This window comes from Scyliorhinus canicula, chromosome 15 (assembly GCF_902713615.1).
Source record: "Scyliorhinus canicula chromosome 15, sScyCan1.1, whole genome shotgun sequence".
Lineage (NCBI taxonomy): Eukaryota > Metazoa > Chordata > Chondrichthyes > Carcharhiniformes > Scyliorhinidae > Scyliorhinus > Scyliorhinus canicula.
The window spans coordinates 110,948,665-110,972,068 of NC_052160.1; the positions used below are offsets into that span (position 1 = coordinate 110,948,665).

Sequence of the window (23,404 nt, forward strand, 5' to 3'; positions counted from 1 at the left end):
CCGACCCACTTAAGCCCTCAACCTTTTTGGACACTAAGGGTAATTTAGCATGGCCAATCCACCTAACCTGCACGTCTTTGGATTGTGGGAGGAAACTGGAGCACCTGGAGGAAACCCACGCAGACATGGGTAGAACGTGCAGAGTCCGCACAGACAGTGACCCAGCGGGGAATCGAACCTGGGACCCTGGCGCTGTGAAACCACAGTGCTATCCACTTGTGCTACCGTGCTGCCTATGAATACGTGACTGGAAGCATGAGCAAGATGTGTCTAAGGAGATATATAGGAACTTCTGGAGCGATAACCTGCAGGAACAACAATAGTAAGAAGCAGCTCCCTAACTCTGGGAATCAGAGAGGACATCAGAAACCACCAAGGGGAAGACTGACTACCATGCCTCTTAACGGGTGGCATTTAGGTCCAAGCCTTAAGTTTTGATACCTTTTGTAGAACAGGGTTTTGATACATTGTGTAATAGAACCTTTAATGCCATGTATAGTGGAGTTTTAATATTTTTGTGGTAATCTGGTACGGTACAATGAAGGAGATTGTTCTACGATAATTTGTGAGTTTGCATGTTTTGTTTGAAACGTTAGTTGACCCAAGTTTGAGGTGCAAAGGATAGATACAAGTTCATGCTGTTGATAGTTATGGACTGAGAAGGGGACGGGAGTGATTTGCAGCAGGAATTATGGAGGACAAAGAGAGCAGTGATGAATGACAAGTGTTGTGATAGGAAGGGAAAGGGAAGAAACTATAAAGACTGTGGAACAAGACAATAGCATTGGGACAAGTTGGGAGTGTAATAGCAATTGAATGGATGCTATTGATTTTGATCATGAATAGTAGAGTTTTCCTTCTCCCATGTGGAAAAGACTAGTGGTGGTCCCAGTCGATACAACTTTCTGATGAGATCTCCAGCATCAAGAAGGAATCAAAGGCTACCAAGGAAGGAAACTGCAATGGTACTTCAATAGACTATCATTGTAGCATTTTTCAAAAACACTATAAGGAGAGGAAGTCATGCCCTCATATTTTCAATAGGCAGCAAATATCAGATTTTAAAGCAAAAATAACGAAGCAGTTACATAGTTACCAACCAGATAGGGCCCTGAAGATTCAGTTCAGCAATCAATAGCTGACTCCGATAACACACCATGCCAAGGTTTGCTGCTTCAGTGCACATTCACTGAGGTTTTGAAAAGGAAGCTTCATATTTGGTGATCAAAATGATCATTAAGACTCCCTTTTACAGCAGACAACAGGACAGTGCAGGGGCACGGCTGCCAGAATGAGCGGCTTCTTCCTGCCTTGGGCATTGATGAGGTAATTGTGCCCCTTATGCGATTTGGTCCTGGATTTACAGCCACAAAACTGTCCATTTTCCAACAGTGATGTGACAGTAAACAAAGTGAAATGAAAACGGGAGATGTTGTGCTGAAACTTCAACACAAAAGTCTGCACTGACACTCTGACGAGCAGTCTACCCAGGCCCACGCACCCACCCCATCCTCATTACCCCACCTAACCATTGGGCATTAAGCATGGCCAATCCATCTAACCTGCACATCTTTGGAATGTGGGAGAAAACTGGAGCACCCGGAAGAATACCACGCAGACACAGGGAGAACATGCAAACTCCACACAGTCACCCAAGGTCGGAATTGAACCCGGATCCCTGGAACTCTGAGGCAGCAGTGCTAATCACTGTACCACCGTGCAGTCAATGAACCCAAGCCCCACATCGTAACTGGGGAAGGGTGTGACCAACGGCAACACCCGCTGACAGCAGCGGGACTGGAAGATCCCGCCACTGACCAATGGTGAACCACCTCTCCCACCGTATATCAAGCCGTTTCGGAGATGATATCCAGCCTCACATGGTCCCCTCTGGAAAACCTGACAGTCAGAGACGGTGCCTGACTTAAACATGCCCCTTCACAAATGACTGGGAACTGGTGGATTTGGTTGACCGGATATTTGCTATTTTCTTTGTCGCTGGCCTTGCACACACCTAGAAGACATGGTAGGTGATGATGTGAATGTGGTCAATGTTTAGAAACATTGGGGTTTCATCACTAGGGTCGCTGAACCGCGAAGGGAGATGAATGAATAGAAAGCAACAGATGGTTTGTAGTAGCTGTCAATCACAGATCACTACTAGAAAGCCATGAATGGCTTGCAGCTAATGGATCTGTGGGAACCAGACGCAGATCACAGCTGCTCTCCTTCCAAGAATAGACACATGGTGCTGCAGTTGTAATTCACCTCACTGCCCCTGTCTGGACTGCTCTGTAACTTATGACAGGGGTATTTTTCTGTGGGGGGGGGGGGGGCTGTGTGTGTGTGGGGGGGGTCCCTTTAGACAGGGGATCCGTGTGGGGGGGTCACCTATTACAGGGGACCCTGTGGCAGATCTCCTTATTACAGGGTTTCGCTGTGGCAGGTGTCCCTATTACAGGTTGTTCCTATGGGGGGGTGTCCCTATTACAGGGGTCTCTGTGGGGGTTGGTGGGGGGGGGGGTCTCCCTATTTTAGGTTGTCACTATGGGGGTTCTCCCTATTACAGGAGTCCCTGTGGAGGGGGGGTTCTCCCTATTACAGGGGTGCCGGTCGAAGGTTCCCTATTTCCCTATTACATATTGTTCCTGTGGGGGGTGTCCCTATTACAGGAATGCCTGTGGGGGGCTCTCCCTATTATATGTTGTTCCTGTGAGGGGAGGAGGGTCTCCCTGTTACATGTTGTCCCTGTGGGGGGGTCTCCCTGTTATAGGGGTCCCTGTAGTGGGTCTCCCTATTACAGGTTGTCCCTGTAGTGTTCTCTGTGTTACAGGGGTCCCTGTGGAGATATCCCTATTACAGGGGTCCCGGGGGGAAGGGGTGGGGGGGGGGGGGGGGGGGGGGGGGGCCGGGAGCACCTTGTACGTGTGTCCTTTTCACAATTTACTACCTATCTTTGTGTCATCAGCAAATTTGGCAACCTTACCTTCAGTTCCCACATCCAAGTAATTTCTATAAATTGTAAAAAGTTGAAACCCCAGCACTGATCCCTGCGGCATACTACTCATCACGTGCGGCCTACCAGAAAAAGACCTGTTTATGCCAACTCTATGTTCCCTGTTAACTAACCAGTCTTCCATCTACACGAACATGTTACCCCCTATACCATGACCTTTTATTTTACTTCAAGAAATATACAGTTGGAGTGCAATGCAAATCAGCTAATTATGCACGTCAATGCTCACAACTCAGAAAGCTGTCATGTTTCTATTGTACTACATGAATCTACAATGCTCGGCTTGTTCAGCCAGAGAAATATTGCTGTCTGGCCTCTTGCCAGGCCTGCTATATCCCTTGTTTAACTGGCAGATAATCCACTCCTGTTTACTCATAAAACCAATCTGTTACTCCAACATGGCATTCCTCAATTGTCAGGGTGTGTGAGTTGAGTACCTGGGACTTTTCAACGTAACCTTTAAGGACTGAGGTGATTGATGCACATCCTCATGAGGCTGGTGTTGTGAAATGACCATTTTTAGTTGCACTTTCAGGGTCATGCGGGCATGGCTTCCTTTTGTGCTGTCATTAGAGGGGACAACAAGCATGAAACCCCTGAGGTGACTTTGTGAGAGACAGCAACACTTACAGTTATCATATTTAATAGACAACTGATTCTGGGTGTTGGCTCTGCTGTTTAATGGTTAGTGAGAAGGCAGAACTAATAGTCCTAATTAAGCCTTGCCAGTTCTGAATCATGCTATTTGAAACACCAACAGTAGCAGTTGTAGCTGCATTCTAGAGGACATAGCCATTTTTAGATACTCTACTTGGAGGCTTGTAGCCACTGATCTCTCCTGGATTGCCACACTTTCCATAGTGGCTGGCATTATGTCCTTGCAAAGTAACTTACAGTGGCAGAACTTTCCATTCTGGGACTGGGCTCCATGGCAGGGGCAGGAACAGGAGCTTTTCCCCCCCCCCCATGGAGGCCACTGTAAATTTGTGCTGCATTGCGTGACCCTAGTCCCATTAACTATGCAGTCAGGGATTTCACAATGTATCACACGGCAGGACAGGCTGATGGTGCGCCTCCCCCGCCCCGGCCATATCCGGGCATCATTCTAAAAAGCGTCCGGACAGTATTCAATCCAATGTTGAGGGAGAAGATGGCCAAATGATGGTCAAGGATCTCCAGCACCCAAATTCAATGGTGCTTCCATGAGCATTCTGCTCGGCAAAGTGGAGGCCAGAAGCGATGTCGTCTGTCCACAGGATGGGAGGAGGAGGCCAAGCAGGGAGGCAGACTTGGCATGAGAGCAAGCCAGTCAGTCAGTGCTCAAGGTGTGCACCAGGAGACTGTCCGGCAGTGAAAGAAGCAGATGAATGATCTCATCAGCTCTGCCAGATTAAGTGAGGTCTCAACTGTTCAACTCAACTCACTGAATGGCAGAGTGACCATGTACCTCAGTGGTAATTTGATAATGAGGTTCCATATTTCCACTGCAGTCCATCTACACTGAGGGTGGGCAGGCAACTGTGGAGCTCTGACCCTTCCACACAGAGAGCACACAGGCTGTCTGGGAGCAGGATAGACAATGAGCAAACCAGCAACCAAATCCTTACATCAGCTTGGTCCCATTGCTCTGGAGGATGCTGCCCCAGAACCACTGTGGACAACCTGCAGTGGATCAATCACATGCCACACAATCCAGTGAGTTATTTGTAAGACTAAGCATGAGAAAGATACATGAAACCCAATTGCTGTCAACACCACCTTCCCTCTTTCCACAGTAAAAGTTAAGCCACAAGAGAGAGGGAGAAGGTGGGAGGGGCCAGTCATATTTCAAAGGCCTCACCGACTTTGAAGAGCAGGCAGCCCTGTTGGCGGAGGAGAAACGAGATAGAGCTTGTGGCCTCCATCCAGAAAGGACCCATGCATGTCATAGAAAAGTAAGGGTTGGGCATTCCTCCATATTGGTGGCAGCTCATGCAGTCAATCACACTCTCCTCTCTCATTTACAGGTGCCAGCAAGAAGAGGGCAAGGCCCAAAAGAGATGAAATTTTATCCACAACTCATACCTGTCTGGACTGGGCTGTCAACATTGCAGGGGAAGAAAGTGCATTTGCACTTCACAGCAGTAACCTGCACCCTCCACCAACCCATAGATACCTGTGCTCCTCTAATTCTGGCCTCTTGTGTATTCCCAATTTTATTTGCTCCACAATTGGTGGCCATGCCTTAACTTACCCAGGCTTCAGGTTCTGGAATACCCTCGCTACACATGTCCACCTCTTTACTTCACTTTCCTCCTGCAAGACACTTGAAAACCTGTTCTTTTTCCATGATTTTGATCATCTGACCTAATATCTCCTAATGTGGCACTGTGTCAAACTTTATTTCCTGTGAAACACCTTGCAACGTTTTATTACATTAAAGGTGCCATATAAATACACGCTGTTGTTATTAAAATGTCGTTGACTACAGTTGATCACTATACTACAAACCACCCCTGCTATTTTTAATCATTTCTTGCATCCCTTTCCCTATCTCCCAAGTTTTGTTCAATAATTGGAAATGATTCACTTCTTCCTAGTGACCATTCATTGGCCTTAGGATAAACTAACACTCCCAATGGTTGTTTGAAGTCCATGATTAGAGTGATATTTTCCTTTTCAAGGAGACTACAAAGTCTGAAGAAGAATCATTTGTTAACTCTGTTTCTTGCTCCATAGATACTACCGGAACTGTCAAGTTTTTCCATCATTCTCTGGTATTATTTCAGGTTTCCAGCACCGGCAGTTCTTGCTTTTATTAAGAAAGGCACTTGTTTGTCACAACACTGAAATAAACCATTCTCAGCATTATCCTACTACACTTATTCTCAGGCCTTAGAAGATGGCACATTGGCATGATTGGTGAAAGGGAGGATTGGGAAGACCTTGTTACATTGAAGGGTACATTAATTTTGCCATTTATCCAGTAAGAGTATAGTGGCCCTGTTTTGCATTATTGACCCTTAAGTTCCTTAACCATTTCTTTACATTTTGTATACATACATGGGGTGGTATATGGGACAGTCTCATCTGAACCAGCTTCCTCCATCTTGCTTAATGGACTTCTAGTCTCACCCTGCCATTGACTCTGCCAATAATATCTCCACTGAAGTGTCTGAGAACCCAGAAGCTCTTTGAACAGTTGAAACCTCAGAAGCTGGTGGTTCTGTTATTGCTGCGAATTGATGACTCTGTCTTGGCCCTCCAGATTTTCCAATAATGTTAGCCCTTTAAGCAACTGCACCCATTTAAACGCTGCAGCGACATTGCAGTTCCCTCTCTTCAACTCGTCGAAGACTGAACAATGTCCACCCCACATACAAAATGAGCAATCCCGTGCCCCGCAGTAAATTTGAATCACATTCCACTGTATCATGTGGAGCAGACAGAAGTGTTACGTCACCACATTTTCAGAGGGGAAGGAAAACTTAGCCCATAATATATCAGAACACTCATACTTCCCAGTGCTGATGCAACATCAGGAGGGGATTCTCTGATCGTGGGGCTCAGTGTTGACACCGTCGTAAATGCTGGAGCATTGTATGACGGCGTCAAATGGCCCCTAGGAGCAGCGATCTTGCGCCGCTCAGGGGGCCGGCACGGCACTGGAGAGCCTCACGCTGCTCCAGCTGCTGATATGGGCGTCAGAACGGGCGTCGCGAGTCGGCGTACGTGCGCTACGGCCGGTGCGAGTTTGCGCAAGCATGTGGGTTGCTTTCTCGATGCAACATGGCGGAGAGCTACAGGGGCTCGGCGCGGTGGAACGTAGGCCTCCTCCAGGATAAGCCCGCCCACCGATCAGTAGGCCCCGATCGCGGGCCAGGCCACCGTGGAGGCCCCCCCAGTGTTGGATCCCCCTTCCCTCCCCACCAGGCCGCCCTCCGCAACATGACCGGCGAGGTCTTGCCGGGCAGCAGCGTATGAGAATGGCGCCGGTGGGACTCGGCCTAACTCGGCGGGCACTCAGCCCATCGCGCGGGGAGAATTGCAGGGCGGGGTGCCACGTTGGAGGCCCCCAAACAGCGCCGCGCCGACCACGCTGTCACCAATGGTCATGATTCTCCGGTGACCGGAGAATCGGCGGACCGGCGTTGGAGCGGCGTTGCGTGAATCGTGCACCCCCCCCCCACTATGCCGATTCTCCGACCCACTGCAGAGTCAGAGAATCCCGCGCCATGTGTCTCATTACCATCACCATCTGCCTTTTTTTACTTCTTATTTTCTGAAACTCCTAGCTCATGCTCAATAGTCACATTGAAACACCAATACTAGTATCCCTTCTCAAACAATTAACCATTCTTTCTGTGTGAGCCTACACCAAGTGAAGGCAGCAAATTCCACAATGCAAGTGGCATCACTGCTCAACCAGTTATAATTTTATATCCACTCACACACACATTCCAGCGAGCAGTGGTCAGAAACAGGAAGTACCCTGAATATTTCCCACCCACAGCCCAACAACACTGTGGCAAATTGTATTTCTCCCACTACCATTCTCACTAAAATCAGCTAAATGAAATGAAAAAAAAAAGAAAATCGCTTATTGTCACAAGTAGGCTTCAAATGAAGTTACTGTGAAAAGTCCCTAGTCACTACATTCTGGCGCCTGTTCGGGAAGGCTGGTACGGGAACTGAACCGTGCTGCTGGCCTGCCTTCAAAGCCAGCGATTTAGCCGTGTGCTAAACCAGTCCCTATTAACCAGAAATTGAAGTTCAAACCTTTCTGGCCATTGTCGTTATCCATTGACCCATTAAGGGAGCTAGAAAGGACAAGTTTATGAAAACAACACTGAGAAATGATTTCATGCTACACATACCAGCACAGTAAGAAGCGAAAAGCAATAGAGTTTTTCATGGAAATCCATCAGACTTCTCGAAATAAAATTATGTGCCAAACATGAAACATAAGTCCCTTTACAAGACTAACAGATTTATTACATTGCCATGTGTATCCATAATACTTCAAAATTTGTTCATATTTCAAAATTGAATTATCTTGCCTTGATTGATAAACCTTGAATAAGACAACAGTTTGGTAGAACAGAACTTGACTATTGTTTAAAAAGGAGACATTTTGTTGAAGCTTTACATCTTGCACTCATGAGGACATTTCGCAAGAATTGTTAGGGAAAACAACAAATTTATACTGTATGAAAAGAGAGTACTGATTGATTGACAGTCAGGCTCACAGTGTCGTGCATTTGTGTGTAATGGAAGCTATATTTCTTAATACACAAGGCCCTGTTCTTTGCAGACAGAAAGAAAGCACGTACACATATTCTGACGGTTTCAGCTAAACAAAATAAGTGAAATGAAAATCGCTTATTGTCACGAGTAGGCTTCAATGAAGTTACTATGAAAAGCCCCTAGTCGCCACATTCTGGTGCCTGTTCGGGGAGGCTGGTAGGGGAATTGAACCGTGCTGCTGGCCTGCCTTGGTCTGCTTTAGAAGCCAGCGATTTAGCCCAGTGTGCTAAACCAGCCCCTTCACTGACAGCCATTGCCTGGTTCTTTCCTCGGGGTAATGTCTTGACCAATCAGAGTCAAGCTGCCTGGTTTAAATTTCAAACAATGCTTGGCAGTTAACTATCAGTCACCATCAACTAGTGCATTCTCCATGGCAATTCCTGTATAATTCAGAGTCCACCTGCCAACCAATCAGCAGTTTTTCTCATACAATACGAATGTGTTGTTTCCCTTACGTTGGTATTCTTGTGGATTGTCGTGACGTGTACAAGACAAAAAGCTTTGACCATTTATCTCTTTCTCCAACAATATAACAGTTTAGAAGACATGGCAGATATATCTAAGTAAGGGTGGAAATGGATGCCTTACCTGCAGCTTCTGCAATAGTGCAATATCTGCTATTTTATCTTTGTCCTGCTTTGCTTGCTTTGCTTTCCAGTATTGTTTTTGTGCTGAATAACGGTTCATAGGGCATACTTTGAAAAGACAATCTGCAATACAAAAGATTTTAAATAGTAAACGTATTTATTATCAAGAATTATGTTGGTCATTCAAGATCCTTACAGGATATTTGCTACACAACCATGTTGCCATGTTGAATCACTTCCCATCTTGAATCCATGGAAATGCATACTGTTGGGATTTGGATTTCCACAGTTCTCATTAGAGGTCCCTGAAACAGAATAAAATTGTGTGCTTTCTCCCAAAATTACTCAACGTGCACATCCAGCTGCCTCCAGAGTTAGGATTTTCTTTGGAAACTTTTTAATTCTTATCCTGCATCCTTTTTAACTGAAGCAAGAGTCCAAACAGGAAATAAGAGTGGAAGCCAATTTAGCACTGACGGACAAAGAATCTGATTCAGTGCGACTTAGCTAATAGGCTGACACCATCCCTGCTGCCAGTGGGATTTATATAGCATCATTAACATAATAAAACAGCCAAAGAGACCTTCCAAGGCAATGGGGCATGTGGAAGGCTGGAGTGCGTGATATATGTGCAGCTGCCAAAATTGGTGACAGCCCAGTTGGGAGAAGGTATTGATGGAGAACAAAAACAACAGACGGTAACTGGAGCAGAACAACAAAGTTACCCAGATTGGAGAGATTGGCTTGGATTTTACCTCCTGGCCCGTCAAAGGCAATGCGGCACTGACCAGCAGGGTGAAGGGGGGGGGGGGGGGGGGGGGGGGGGGGGGGGGGGACCTTTCAGCTCTGCCGAAGTCAATGGCCATTCGCATTGCTTGTCCATCCGGGGGTTGCGTTCAGCAGTACCAGAAAGTCCCACTAGCAGGAAGGGCCGGACATTCTCGACAATTGTTTCCATGGCGGATAGCAAGAGCTGAATGGAGCGGGTTGAAAAGAACAGATGGAATGGGTTGGGGACGACACAGGAAGGATGGAGTTGGGTGACATAATGGAATTGGTTAAATATGACAAAACGGTGGGGATAGTTTTTTGATACAATGTATTATTCAAAAGCCATCCTTTGTGCTAAAAATGAAGATTTACTTGATTTGGATGAAGAAGGTTTAGAAAAGCTGTCATGTGAATTAAAAGAATACGCCAGCATTGATTCTGTGGAAAAATACAAAGATGATAGTATATATCCTCCAAAGTTTCTACACAACCTAACTCCAATGGCCACGTCCACACAAACCTAGGCTCAAGGAAGCAGCAATTATAATGTTGCTATGAAACACGAATCCTAAACAAGGGCATTGTCATGGAGCAAGACTGGTAGGAAGGAAGCTGTTTTCTTCGATGATTGATGCTGAAAAAATTGTAACAAGCAGATTTCAAGGAAATAAGACTGATTATTCCTTGAATAACATTGAGGCCATTGCATGTCAGCCTCTCTTTTCAACTGAGGAGGAAGCACTTCCAATTATGCTGTCATTTTCCATGATTCTAAACAAATCACAAGGCCAGACTCTCGGCAAAATCTGTATCTACCTTCTCAAGTCTGATTTCACACATAGACAGCCTTATTAGCTTTTTCCAGAATGAGGAGCTTTGCTTCTGTTAAAAGTCTTTAATGAAAGAATAATTGGAAATCACATAAAGAATTGTTGTTGTAAACAAACAACGTACAAATTTGACTACAAATATCTTAAAAGTCTCCACTCACTTTCATAGAATCATAGAATCCCTACAGTGCAGAAGGAGGCCATTTGGCCCATCGAGTCTGCAGCAGCCCTTTGAATAAGCACTCTACCCATGTTCACTCCCCTGTCCACCCCACCCTATCTCTGTAACCCCATAACTTAAACTGCCCATTATAAATAAAAAGGACCTATTGAAGAGTTGTACACTCTATAAAGTTGATGAGATGTTGGGCACAATTTAACGGGACAAAAACAAAGTTCTATTTTGGGCGCGTTTAGCCGGGTGTTTCTCGGTGCTGCAGCACCGAGATAAACCCCGCTACTTAACGGCACTTTGCCTCTTTTTTTGGCCTTGGTGAGGAATGCCCCATAAAGACCGCACTTACATCATTTCCTGCACTGATAAGCTCAGCTCCCTAGTGCAGGAAGAATATTCGCGGATTGGGGCTCCATTTAGAAAAGCCACCCCGATCTTTCAACCATCCCTCAGCCACCCCACCGTGGCCTTAAGGCCCCCTCCCCTCCCCCCACTGCACCCAACATAACTCTTACTGGGTCCTCAAGCCCCCCCTCACCCACCTCTTAAAGGCAAAGCACACCGGGCCTGATCCCTGGCATCCCGGCACTATCAGCCTGGCACCATGGCAGTCAACCATGCAGGTACCCTGGCTGTGCCAACCCAAGGTGGGCAGTGCCAAGGTGCCAGGATGGCAATGCCAAAGTGCCTGGGTGCCAGGTGGAGAGCTAGGGTACCACCCTGCACAGAACCCGATCACCCAGGGGTCTCTAATAGCCTGGGAGAACCCCCAGGTGCTATTATGCCTGGTCCACATTTGTGGCGAGATCTCCCAAGCAAGGCCGTTAGTTCTTGGGCACCGGTAGAATCCAGCGTAGACATATTTAAATTAGCCTAATGGTTCACTTAAATATGCTAATCTGAATCTTACCCTCGTTGAGCTTGATCCAGATCGCAAAGTCTCTTGAGATTCTATTGAATCTCGCAAGACGTTTTGAGCGTGCAAATCTCACGAGAGGCCTCTCATAAGATTCAACGGCCTCGTTGCGTCACCAAGTCGGGTGTGATGAGGCCATTACATCACGTCCTTTAATTAGTGCAACATAAGATATGGCAAATCAGGAATCCACCAATAATCGGAAATGAAGGGGCACCAATTCAAAGGTCTGGTATCGAAATTATGAAGTGATTTCAGTCCTTACCCACAACCATTTAACTCTGGGGTCGGTGATAATTGCTTTAAGGTAAGACTTTTGTCCATTTCTCTGGAGGTGGTCCTGCCTTCAAGAACTGCCAGCAAAATGGATCCCCGGTCAGGAGGTTAGGCACTGCTGGGACTATAGGCAATCCCTCCACTGAGGAGCCTACATCATTCTAGGGTTGGGGATATTGGCAAGGGTTTGAAGGGTGGGGAACTGGGATCAAGAGATCAGGGGTGAAATTCTCTGCAGACCGTCGTAACGCCGATTTACGGCGAGCATAATTGGTGTGGATGACTCCGGCGTGGGGGCCTTCTTTTAGGCGGCTATTCTCCGTTCCCGGAGGGGCCAGCAGCGGACTGACGCGATACGCGTCAGTTTCACCCGCTGCGGAAGTGGTGAGACCCGGCGTTTGGGGGGGGGGGGGGGGGAGGAAGGAAGGAGGAGAGAGACAGACCCGGCGTTTTTGGGGGGGGGGAGGAGGAGAGAGACAGACCCGGCGTTTTGGGGGGGGGAAGGAGGAGAGAGACAGACCGGCATTTGGGGGGGGTGGGGAGGAGGAGAGAGACAGACCCGGCGTTTGGGGGGGGGAGAGAGAGAGACAGACCGGCATTTGGGGGGGGGGGGGAGAGAGAGAGACAGACCGGCATTTGGGGGGGGGCGGGGGAGGAGGAGAGAGACAGACCCGGTGTTGGGGGGGGGGGTTGCGGCGTTGAGTTGAGAGGAGGGGGGGGGGGTTTGCGGCGTTGAGTTGAGAGGAGAGGGGGGGGTTTGCGGCGTTGAGTTGAGAGGAGGGGGGGGGTTTGCGGCGTTGAGTTGAGAGGAGAGGGGGGGGTTTGCGGCGTTGAGTTGAGAGGAAGGGGGGGTTTGCGGCGTTGAGTTGAGTTGAGAGGAGAGGGGGGGGTTTGCGGCATTGAGTTGAGAGGAGGGGGGTTTGCGGCGTTGAGTTGAGAGGAGAGGGGGGGTTTGCGGCGTTGAGTTGAGAGAGGGGGGCGGCGTTGGAGGGGGGTAGGGGTGGTGAGGGGGGTAGGGGCGTTGGAGGGGGTAGGGGTGGTGAGGGGGGGTTGGGGTAGGGGCGGCAGCGTGCAGAGGAGGGGGGCGACGGATGTCCGGGGCCAACGCACCGTCGCCCCCCCCTCTGCACGCCGCTGCCCCTACCCCAACCCCCTCCCCTCACCACCCCTACCCCCCTCCCCACCACCCCTACCCACCTCCAACGCCGCCCCCCCCCTCTCTCAACGCCGCAACCCCCCCTCAACGCCGGTACCCCCTCTCTCAACGCCGCACCCCCCCCCACTAACGGAGGAAGGAGGGGGGGAGGAGGGAGGAAGGAAGGGGGGAGGAGGAAGGAAGGGGGGGAGGAGGAAGGAAGGGGGGAGGAGGAAGGAAGGGGGGGAGGAGGAGAGAGGGGGGTGTGTGTGGGTACCGGCCTTCAGAGGGGGGGGGGGGTTGTGGGTACCGGCCTTCAGAGGGAGGGGGGGGTGTGGGTACCGGCCTTCAGAGGGAGGGGGGGTGTGGGAACCGGCCTTCAGAGGGAGGGGGGGCGTGTGGGTACCGGCCTTCAGAGGGAGGGGGAGGGGGGTGTGAGTACCGGCGTTGAGGGGGGGGTTGCGGCGCTGAGAGGGGGGGGTGCGGCGTTGAGGGGGGGGGGGTTGTGGCGTTAAGAGGGGGGGGTTGCGGCGTTGAGAGGGGGGTTGCGGCGTTGAGGGGGGGGGTTGCGGCATTGAGAAGGGGGGTTGCGGCGTTGGGGGGGGGTTGCGGCGTTGAGAGGGGGGGTTGCGGCGTTGCGAGAGATGGGGGCGGCGTTGGGAGAGATGGGGGCGGCGTTGGAGGGAGGTAGGGGTGGTGAGGGGGGGTGGTAGGGGGCAGCGGCGTACAGAGGGGTGGGCGACGGTGCGTTGGCCCCGGGCATCCGTCGCCCCCTCTCTGCACGCCGCTGCCCCCAAACCCCCCCCACCACCCCAACCCCCTCCAACGCCCCTACCCCCTCCCCACCACCCCTCCCCACCGCCCCTACCCCCTCTCAACGCCGCAACCCCCCCCCCCGCCGCAACCCCCCCCCCCCCGGAACCCCCCCGGAACCCCCCCCGGCCGGAACCCACCCCCCCCCCACCCCCAGCCGGACCCACCCCCCCCCCCCCCCCCCACCGCCGGAACCCCCCCCCCAACGGACACTGAACGGCGGCAACCATCATCAATGGTTGACGCCGTTTTAAAGCTACTCTGTTTTTCGCCGACGTGACCCATGGCCACGTCGGCGGGACTTCGGCCCATCCGGGCCGGAGATTTGTTGAAACAAAAATATAATGAAATCCCGCCGGCGCCAGCTGTTTTCAGAGGCTGCCGCGGGATTTGCACAACACCGGTTTTTGGCCGGTCAGAGAATAAAAAACCCTGCGGGAGCGGGATTAACGCCGCTGCCGGCCGATTCTCCGACCCTGCGTGGGGTCGGAGAATTTCGCCCCAGGAGAGAGGTTTAAAGGGATGGGAATAACCTAGAGGTGGGGGATGGATGGATGTTGCCTTCAATGGTTGATGTAATTAGAATTAAAAGTCGATGCATGATTTGAAAGGGATCCCAAACAACTTGCTCTTCCAAATGCAAATGAGAATCAAATAATTTCTCATTCAAGCTGTAGCCACCTGAGGTGGCCACGCCCCGATTCCAAAATGGATACTCGCAAAGAGTGCAGGGAAAAATGGACAGCACTAGAAAAACAAGCAGGTGCAAGGTTTCCTGTGGATTGGAACTTGCAGAACCCAGACAGAACTGAAACTACAGTTCAATATGAAACTATAGTAATGAGCTATCTCCGGGGACAAAAATAAACATTGAAACAATCGGTACCAGGACAGACTTCCCGGCGCCAGTGGAAGCTAAAACAAAGGCAGGCCAACGGTTACCTAGAGCCCGCCCAACAATCAGGGAACGACCCGGTTATTGGAGAGAATCAATACAAACGATTGGGACATGGTCCAATTAATTGGGACCAAGTCCAGGGTCCGCCCAGAAGGGCGCGAAACCCCTTGGGGTATAAAGCAGAGTCCCCAAGGTCAGTTCGCTCTCTTGAGAACTCTTACTTTCTCCATCTTCACCTTGGCATTTGGCTCTCAGCGACGAGAGGCCCGCCAAGCACCAGCCAAGTAAATCTACGGTCAACGCACGCTACGAGATAGACGCTCCTAGCTACTATTCTATACCAGTTCGAAGCCAGCAGTATCAGAACCGGACAACGGCCATTGTTCCTCTGACTGAGTGGGCCACTCGAAGCTAAGTATAGGCTTTTAGTAGTAGTTGTAGTTTAGTGAGTAGAGTTTGTGCATGAGTAATAATTGACTGTGTGTGTAAACAAATGTGTATTGATTTCAAACTTACTAATTGGTGTATCGAGTCATTGATCAGTACTCGGTTGAACCTTGTGGTGGTATCAGAAAGATACCCGCCGACTCTTGAGCAAAGGTAATTAAAACAGAGCAAATTAAGGGAAAGCATAACGAGCAACAAAACATACTTAAGTTAAGAACATTTCACTTGCAAGATCAGAGGTTAATGTCTGATAATGGGAATGCTTTCTATATAGGTGAAATTTTAAAACTCCACCCTTTAAAAAACAAATTCTTCCTGTCTCTAACGGCTAGAGTCAGTTGGAATAGGTTCGTTAGTTTGTTTTGCATTCTGTTTGTGAACTTCAATGTTGCCTTTTACCCCTACTTTCCAGTTAGAAAATCATGATGCCATCTAAAAATTTGGCTCGAGGCGTTGTATCCAATATCATTTGTTTAGTTCCTTATAACTCAATATTTTAGGATTTTTGACAGACAGGTTTAATATCCTTTAGTCCAAGGTCAGAAAAGGAAATGATGATTTAAATTTTCACAAAACTGATTCAATGTAACATCGGCCTCCAAACAATAACTCCACAGTAACAGGAAATAATCTGATTGTTGCTATTCGCAAGTCATGATTGCTCACGCGTAGGGATTGTTAGAAAAGACTTGCTTTTTCCCATGTCTGTGAAAAGGTTACTTATTTTTAGCTAACTATACTGTTTTGTTCGCTTGCTTTGTGACCTTACTTGATAAACAGGACGTCCTACCGATACTATCTAAATAACTTTTCCTCATTTTGTATACAGGAAAGCCACATATCTACAGTAGTATATATAGGACCCTGAAAGTACCAGGTTTTCATAGAAGATGGAGATGGAAATAAATGTCCATGATAATTTAAATGTCCAGTGTGACTTTAAAACTGGCTTCCAACTGCCCACATGTATTGTGCCCAACTACACAGACTTTCAAATTAAAGACCTATAGACGCTCCATAGTCATCAATTTCGACATTTAGCTCTTTTATCCTATGTGCTGGGATATCTCTTGTTGATATCCCAGCACATTATTTTTACTGCAGCATACAGATACAAATGTCATCCTTTGAGCAACTGATACTATCATTCAGAGTTGAGGGTAGGGGACCATAGGAGTGTTTCACTATTTGGAGGGTAAGTTGAAAGGTGTGAGCAGCAGAGAAGTCTGAAACTCCACAGTCGCATCAGTCACTAGAAAAGAGCAAATTCATGTTCTATTGTCTCAAGCATGTTTATACTTGAAATGCTTCCAGTTTCAAGTGATGGGCTGGATTCTCCAGTCCTCCAGCCGCATGATTCTCGGTGTCGTGCCTTTGGCTGGCAGCGGGATTCTTTCTTCCCACCGCTTATCAATGGAATTCCTCATTGAAGCCGATCCACACTGCGGGGAAACTCATGGGCGGGGGTGTGCTGCCAGCAGGAAAAGTGCATTACAACAGCTGGAGAATTCCAACCATATATTCCTGGTAAGAGGAAGGGGCGGAATATAGAACAAAATGCAATTAAATATATTCCTTAACTCAGATAGTTTGCTTGCATCCTATCATCAGTGACCTTATTAGCATAAGGTAACAAACACTGAGAATTTTCTGGGGAAATAACGGCGAGTTCACAGTACTCATTAGTGCTTTCAAAAACTTAGAACTTGTGGCAAGGCGGAGATCTGGCGTGAGTCATGAAACACCAAAGTAATGTTGGCCTGGCTGAAACCGACAGCGTGGGGCTGCCCCACAATGGGAAACCCCATTGACCGGCCGGCGTAACGGAGAATCCCGCCGGCGGATCGGGGCAGGAATGTGGCATGGCAGGGCGGAAAATCCAGCCCCAGATCTCTCTGACAATCCCCCTGTGAGTTTTGAGCAAGATACAAACCTGAATCAAGCTCACTGCAGAATGTCCGGGCTGGCATTTTACAGCATAAGGAACGATTTAGTGATGAGATTTATTTAAAGTTTTATTTTCTTTCTTTCCCTCGTGTCTCTTTAATTTCCTTCTCTTATAATTTAATATTCCTTTCCCTCTCCTTGGGCTAGATTTTCATCGAGTTGGGGAGGTGCCATGGAGGTGTAAAAATGGTGGCTGGAATGTGATTCCAAGTTGCCTGACCCCATTTAGGGACAGTATAATGGTACTTCCTGTTTATTCCCTACATACGCCCTTATTTTCCCTATCTATTTTTTTTGGCCGTTATATTTTTGATCCAGAGATGAGTTTTGGACATGTATCTGTAAGGCAGCATGTATCATTAATTCAATTAGAAGAAAGCAGCGGCCTGTGTCTTTAATTCAAGCAGAAGCCTGTGCTGGTTCATACTGGAATTGTAGACTGTCCGGCACCAATAACAGAGATTGGCTAGGACACAGTTTGATATATTTGGATAGTGCTCGATGAATTGGCCCAAAAGGCTGTTCTCTGCCCGGTAACAGGTGATTGGATCCGATCCCACTGGTATGTTTTCACAGTCACAAGGTTCTCAGTTTGGTTTCAATTTGACTCCTGGCAGCTTAGAGAGAAGACCTACTTTCTCTCTCTTCTCTGTTTTTCTCCTGCAAGGCTGTGTTTCTGAACTGGCAGAGGGCGTGGATGAATCTATTTACAAGAGAACCATTAACGGCTGCGAAGGCAAAGTCCAGAATCGGTTAACTCTCACCAGAAAGCTGTTGTTAATTCGCTCCAGAAAGAGCCAGCTAACACTCTCTCTCCAATAAGCATGTGGATGTTGGATTCCTAAAACTTCAGAGGCCCAAAGGTAGGCTACAAATTGAAAGCAAAGATTGATGAAGCAGGGACACTGCTACTCTGGGATAATTCTAAGTATAGGCTGCACACCAAAGACTTAGAAACTTACTGTGAGGAAAGCCTGCAAGGAGCCATCATCTGAAGGAAAGACTCTTTTCTCTTTATCTTACATTTTCTCCCCTGTTCCACCCCTCTGTGTTTGTCTGTCTTGTATATGTGTGTAGAGGTTGGGGAGGCAAGATTAAAGTAAGAGTTAGGTACTTATTAATATTTAATCAACTGTATTTGCTGTGTATTTCACTATAGTTCTCATTATAAATAAACAGTAATTGCATTCAAACATACAAGTCTGGTGACTGTAATTATTGGGCAGCCAAGAACCAAAGACTTTGGGTATTTTTATAAGAATTATTAGTTAATTCACTTATGTTGTGACTCTGAGATGAGTGTGGCTGAAACTGACTGCTCACTTGCCCAGGCTGTCGTAACATAATTTGGGATCTTTGGAATGATAGATGGTGGATTTGGTTTGGAGTATAATTTTTTTTAAAACACAAGTTTGTAGTGATGTAACAGGCTGGCTCTGGAAGCTGCTAAGAGTTTTCTTGAGGTGGAAGACTTATCTCTTGTTTATTTAAAAGAGCTTTGCAAAGACAAGTTATTCAAATTGGTAGCTGCATTAGAAGTAGGGGTACCAGCTAGAATTAAGAAGGTGTACATAATTGAAGCTGTTGCTCAGCATTTAAAATTGAAAGAAATGCAAGAAATACAGCCTGGGTCATGACAGCAATCAGTAGAATTGGCAAAAATCCAGTAACAAATGAAACAATTGGAAATGCAGCAAAAACAAAAATAAATGGAGCTCAGGCAGAAAGAATAAGAACAAGAAATGGAGATGGGAATAAGGAACAGAACAGAAAATACTGGACAATCTCAACAGGACTGACAGCATCTGTGTCAGAGCTTTGTCAAAGCGTCATCCATACTCGAAACATTAGCTCCCTTCTCTCTCCACAGATGCTGTCAGACCTGTTGGGATTGTCCAGTATTTTCTGTTTTTGTTTCAGATTCCAGCATCCGCAGTAATTTGCTTTTATGGAAATAAGGAAGTTGGAATGAGAGCGAGCACCAGAGAGAGGAAAAAAAGGGGGAGGAAAAAGCAAAAGAGAGAAAGAGAGAAATAGAGATGGAAATGAGGACGTTGGAACTAGAGGGAGAGGAAAAGGCAAAAGAGAGAGAGTTCCAGATGAAGGCACTGAAAGTTAGTGGGAATCTGCCAGAAAGCAGAGGGAAGCGTAATCCTAGAACAGAACCTAGTGGCGATATGATTAAATTTATACAGGCCCTTCCTAAATTTGATGAGAAGGAGGTAGCAACCTATTTTAGGGCTTTTGAGAAAATAGCGACCCAACGGAGTGACCAAGAGAAAAGTGGACATTATCCATGCAGAATAAATTGACGGGGTAAGCACAGGAAGTTTATGCTTCCCGGTCAGGATTATGATGAAAAAAGTTAAGAAAGACTATTCTGGGTGCCTGTGAATTAGTTCAGAATCATATAGGCAAAAGTTTTGGAATTTAAGGAGATAGCCGGGACAGGCTTATGCAGAATTTCAACGGGTTAATCAGAGCAATTTTGATAGGTGAGTATGAGCATTGGGAGTTGAAACTACCTATGAGACTCTGAGAGAGGTTATTATCTTAGCAGAATTTAAGAATTCCCTGGAAGAACCCATGTTGAAGACCAGGCGCGGGATTCTCTGATCCCCCGCCGTATTCTCCAGCGTCAGTTTTCGGGCGGGGGTGGGGTTCATGCCACGCTGGTCGGGAGCCGTTGGCAGCGGCCCCCTCGGCAATTCTCAGGGCCTCAATGGGCTGAGCAGCCGCCGGTTTTTGGCCAGTCCCGCCGGCGTGGATTAGACGTGGTCCCACATGGCGGGACCTGGCAGGTACGTCGGCTGGGGCGGTCCTCGGGGAGGCGCGGGGGAGACGGCCCAACTATCGGGGCCCACCGATATCACGCCGGCCCTTTGGCGTATGTGCGGACTCGCGCAGTCCCTTCGGCGCCGGCTGGCGCGACGGCATCCCCTCCAGCGTGCACTTAGCCCCCGGAAGTGCAGAGGATTCCGCTACTTCCTGTCGGCCCGACGCCGGAGTGGTTCGCAGCATTTTTGACGCCGCCATCGGGCCATCGCACCGATTCCGGAGAATCCCGCTTCTGAGATTTAAATCTGCTCAGCGAGCAGCAATTATGGTTGACGATTATGAGCTATTCCATAAATTTAAACATTCGTTCTGTAACCCCTCTACCTTTGAGAAGGATAGGAAATCGGAGTGTGAAAAGAAGACAGATAGCCAAAGTAAGCAATGGATGGCTGGGAATGCCCCGATACCTCCTCCTCAGACCTAGGAAGGAAGGTACATGGGGTAGATGTAAGACTTGGAAGCCTAAGTGTTACTTACCATTGTAACAAGGTGGCACATGTTTGTTCAGCCTGCTGGAAGTTGCAAGGAAAGCTCCTGGGACTTTTGTGTTCATAGGGAGGAAGGGAATAAAAGTGGAGAATACTACAGGGCAGACTGTAGCTTTACCTGGATTTAAGAGATCTGAAGTTAACACTGTCATGGGAGCCGAAGTGAGGAATGACAGAGTTGAGAGATATGCCGGGATTTGGCTAAGGGGTAGATCATCCCATTTTCATCAACTTGTGTAGCCAAACCCTTAACTCATTTCAAGAGACACCAGTGCTACTCAAACTCTTTTACTGGAGAAGGAGTTGCTTTTCCTTCCAGAGAGCTCAATGAAACCAAAGTATTCGTGAAAGGGATAGCTGGAGATTATTTCCCAGTCCTATTGTACAAAGTACAATTGGAATGTGATTTTGTGTCAGGTCCAGTAGTTGTCAGAGTGGTTAAGGAATTCCCAGTGGAAGAAGTAGACTTACTTTTGGGGAATCATTGGGCAGGAGTGAAGGTTGTAGCTTCACCCATGATTACAGAGAGTCCATGGGAAGTACTGCAGATAGCATATGAAATGCCAAGGGTGGGGCATGTGGGAATTTGGAAAATTCATTCGGCTGTAAGTGATTCAAAGAAAAAATGTTGAAAGATGTTGTTCACATATCAAATGACAATGGTAGTGAATCTCATTTGGCTGATACGGATGAAATTATCTCTACGGGAGTGATTCCTCACTGAGACTTATCGAGGATAAAACCTAGAGAACCAGAGAACTCGAAGACCGAAGGAGGCCATAAGAAAGAGGAGTCCGAATTTGATAGCAGTGACAGTGTTGAAGAGTCAGACGAGGATTCTGAATCGATTTTGGTTCTGATTTTGAAGTCATGTAAACAGTGACAGAAAAGATCTGTCACTAACCAATCTTGAACAAATGGCAAGTAATTCTTCCAAAGCTAGGAAAGAAGACAGCAAATTGGAAGAAGAAAGTGAATTGGATTTTTCGTAAAAGTAATTTGTTGCAACCTCTTGCAGTACACCCATTGCCATACTCTTCAGGTGCAAATATTTCCCACAGCATGCCTGCTTTGAAGGAAAGGATACATGCTGGCATGGCATTAATCAGTCAGGTCTAGGACAGTAATGACTTTGAAGTGACATAAATGTGCCATTCAGTGGACTTAAAGTGGTGTCTGCTGAATCATGCCCATTGTATCCAATGTGACTCCAATTTTATATCCTTCTCTGTTGTTCTTCTGTTTCCTTCTCTATCTTTCGGTTCTTATGTCATAGAGGTAGTATCGTCCCATCATCATTCACCAAGCTCCCAGATGGTACACAGAGCTCTGATTATTCGCATTCAATTGGTAGTTATTTTAATGTTAGAATAAAATAGCAAGTGTTGCGTAGGGTGAATGCCTCAACCTCGAGTGCGAGGCTGGAGATGGTACAGTTAAAGGTGACACATAGAGCACACCTGACAAAGTCGAGAATGAGCAGGATGGTTGAGGGGTGGAAGACATTTGTGAATGAACATAGAACATGCAGTGCAGAAGGTGGCCTTTCGGCCCATCGAGTCTGCACCGACCCACTTAAACCCTCACTTCCACCCTATCCCTCAATAACCCCTCCTAACCGTTTTGGACACTAAGGGCAATTTAGCACCTAACCTGCACGTCTTTGGACTGTGGGAGGAAACCGGAGTGCCCGAAGGAAACCCACACAGACACAGGAAGAATGTACAGACTCCTCACAGTCATTGACCCAGCGGGGAATAGAACCTGGGACCCTGGCGCTGTGAAGCAACAGTGTTAGTCACTTGTGCTACCATGCTGCCCACGGTGTGGGGATGGCCCGGCCAATCATATTATACATATGTTCTGGTCCTGCCCGAAGTTGGAGAAATTTTGGAGGGAATTCTTCAGCACCACGTCAGCGATCTTGCACGTGGATTTGGAGCCCAGTCCCCTGGGGGCCATATTTGGGGTGTTGGGTCTTTTCGAAGCTGCAGACGGGAGCAGGGGCAGATGTGCTGGGCTCCTGAACTGCACCCTGTATGTTTTCAAGAAGGAGTCCGATATAGCTCTTGGGCCGAAGGAGATCAAGGGATATGGGGGAATGCAGGAACGGGCTATTGAGCTGGATGATCAGCCATGATCATAATGAATGGAGGAACAGGCTTGAAGGGCCAAATGGCCTCATCCTGCTATTATTTTCTATGTTTCCATGCAACTCCATAATTGTTGCAGTAAACCCAGGTTAGTAAAGTAGAATTAGATGGGCAATGTTCTTTTTTATCGATCAATGCCTATGTTAGATGAAAATTTAACATATATTATGGAAGAAATGTATTTATCCTGCCTATAGCAGGAAAGGAAAGTGTGATTTATTTATTTTCTAGCAGCTCAACAACCATAAGGTAGAGAAATCCCTTCCAAATTTCTTTTCAAATTCTTCCAGAGTCCACGGTCCAGATGAAGGATTTATTTTCTCATCTGCTTTCAGTTGGTTTCCTTTTGAACAATGTGCAAACAAAGCTTCATTCTTCGATGGATACTCCCTTGAAAACATGCCAAAACGTTTTTCGCCGACGTACTGTTCCTGGATCCTGCTCCACAATCACGTAGCAACAAATTCTAGTGCTTAACAATAAGGCACAGATAACAGCAGTCCAAAAAAATGTGCAGGTTGAAAAGGAAATGGCCCCGAGTGTTCACTTGTCATGTTTGGTCCTTGTTTGACTGATCTCCATTTTCACAGGCCTCTCTGGAATGTTTATGACAATTCGAAGAGTATGACTGTGAATATTAAATTATTTTTTGCCATTTATTTGCCATTAATAAAAGTTCAATTCAATAATGAGTGACAGTAAAAACAACATTCAGTAGATTTAATGGGCAATGCTTTCCTGTCCCGTTCTCACTGGGACTCAGAGCAATTTCAGCTCAGGTACGGTCTCAATCAATTGTGTAAAATACTAGATTCAGGGCATTACAGA

The 23,404-nt window shown here is 47.5% G+C and overlaps 1 protein-coding gene across 2 annotated transcripts in view; it reads right to left on the minus strand.

The window, feature by feature from the left end:
• The window catches only part of itpr3 (inositol 1,4,5-trisphosphate receptor, type 3), a 330,370-nt gene that overhangs the window by 224,634 nt on the left and 82,332 nt on the right, over positions 1–23,404 (minus strand). For both annotated transcript variants that reach the window (XM_038820893.1, XM_038820892.1), the window contains exon 3: positions 8,891–9,012. In XM_038820893.1, coding sequence (XP_038676821.1) covers positions 8,891–9,012 — 122 coding nt within the window. The remainder of the gene's footprint in view (positions 1–8,890; positions 9,013–23,404) is intronic.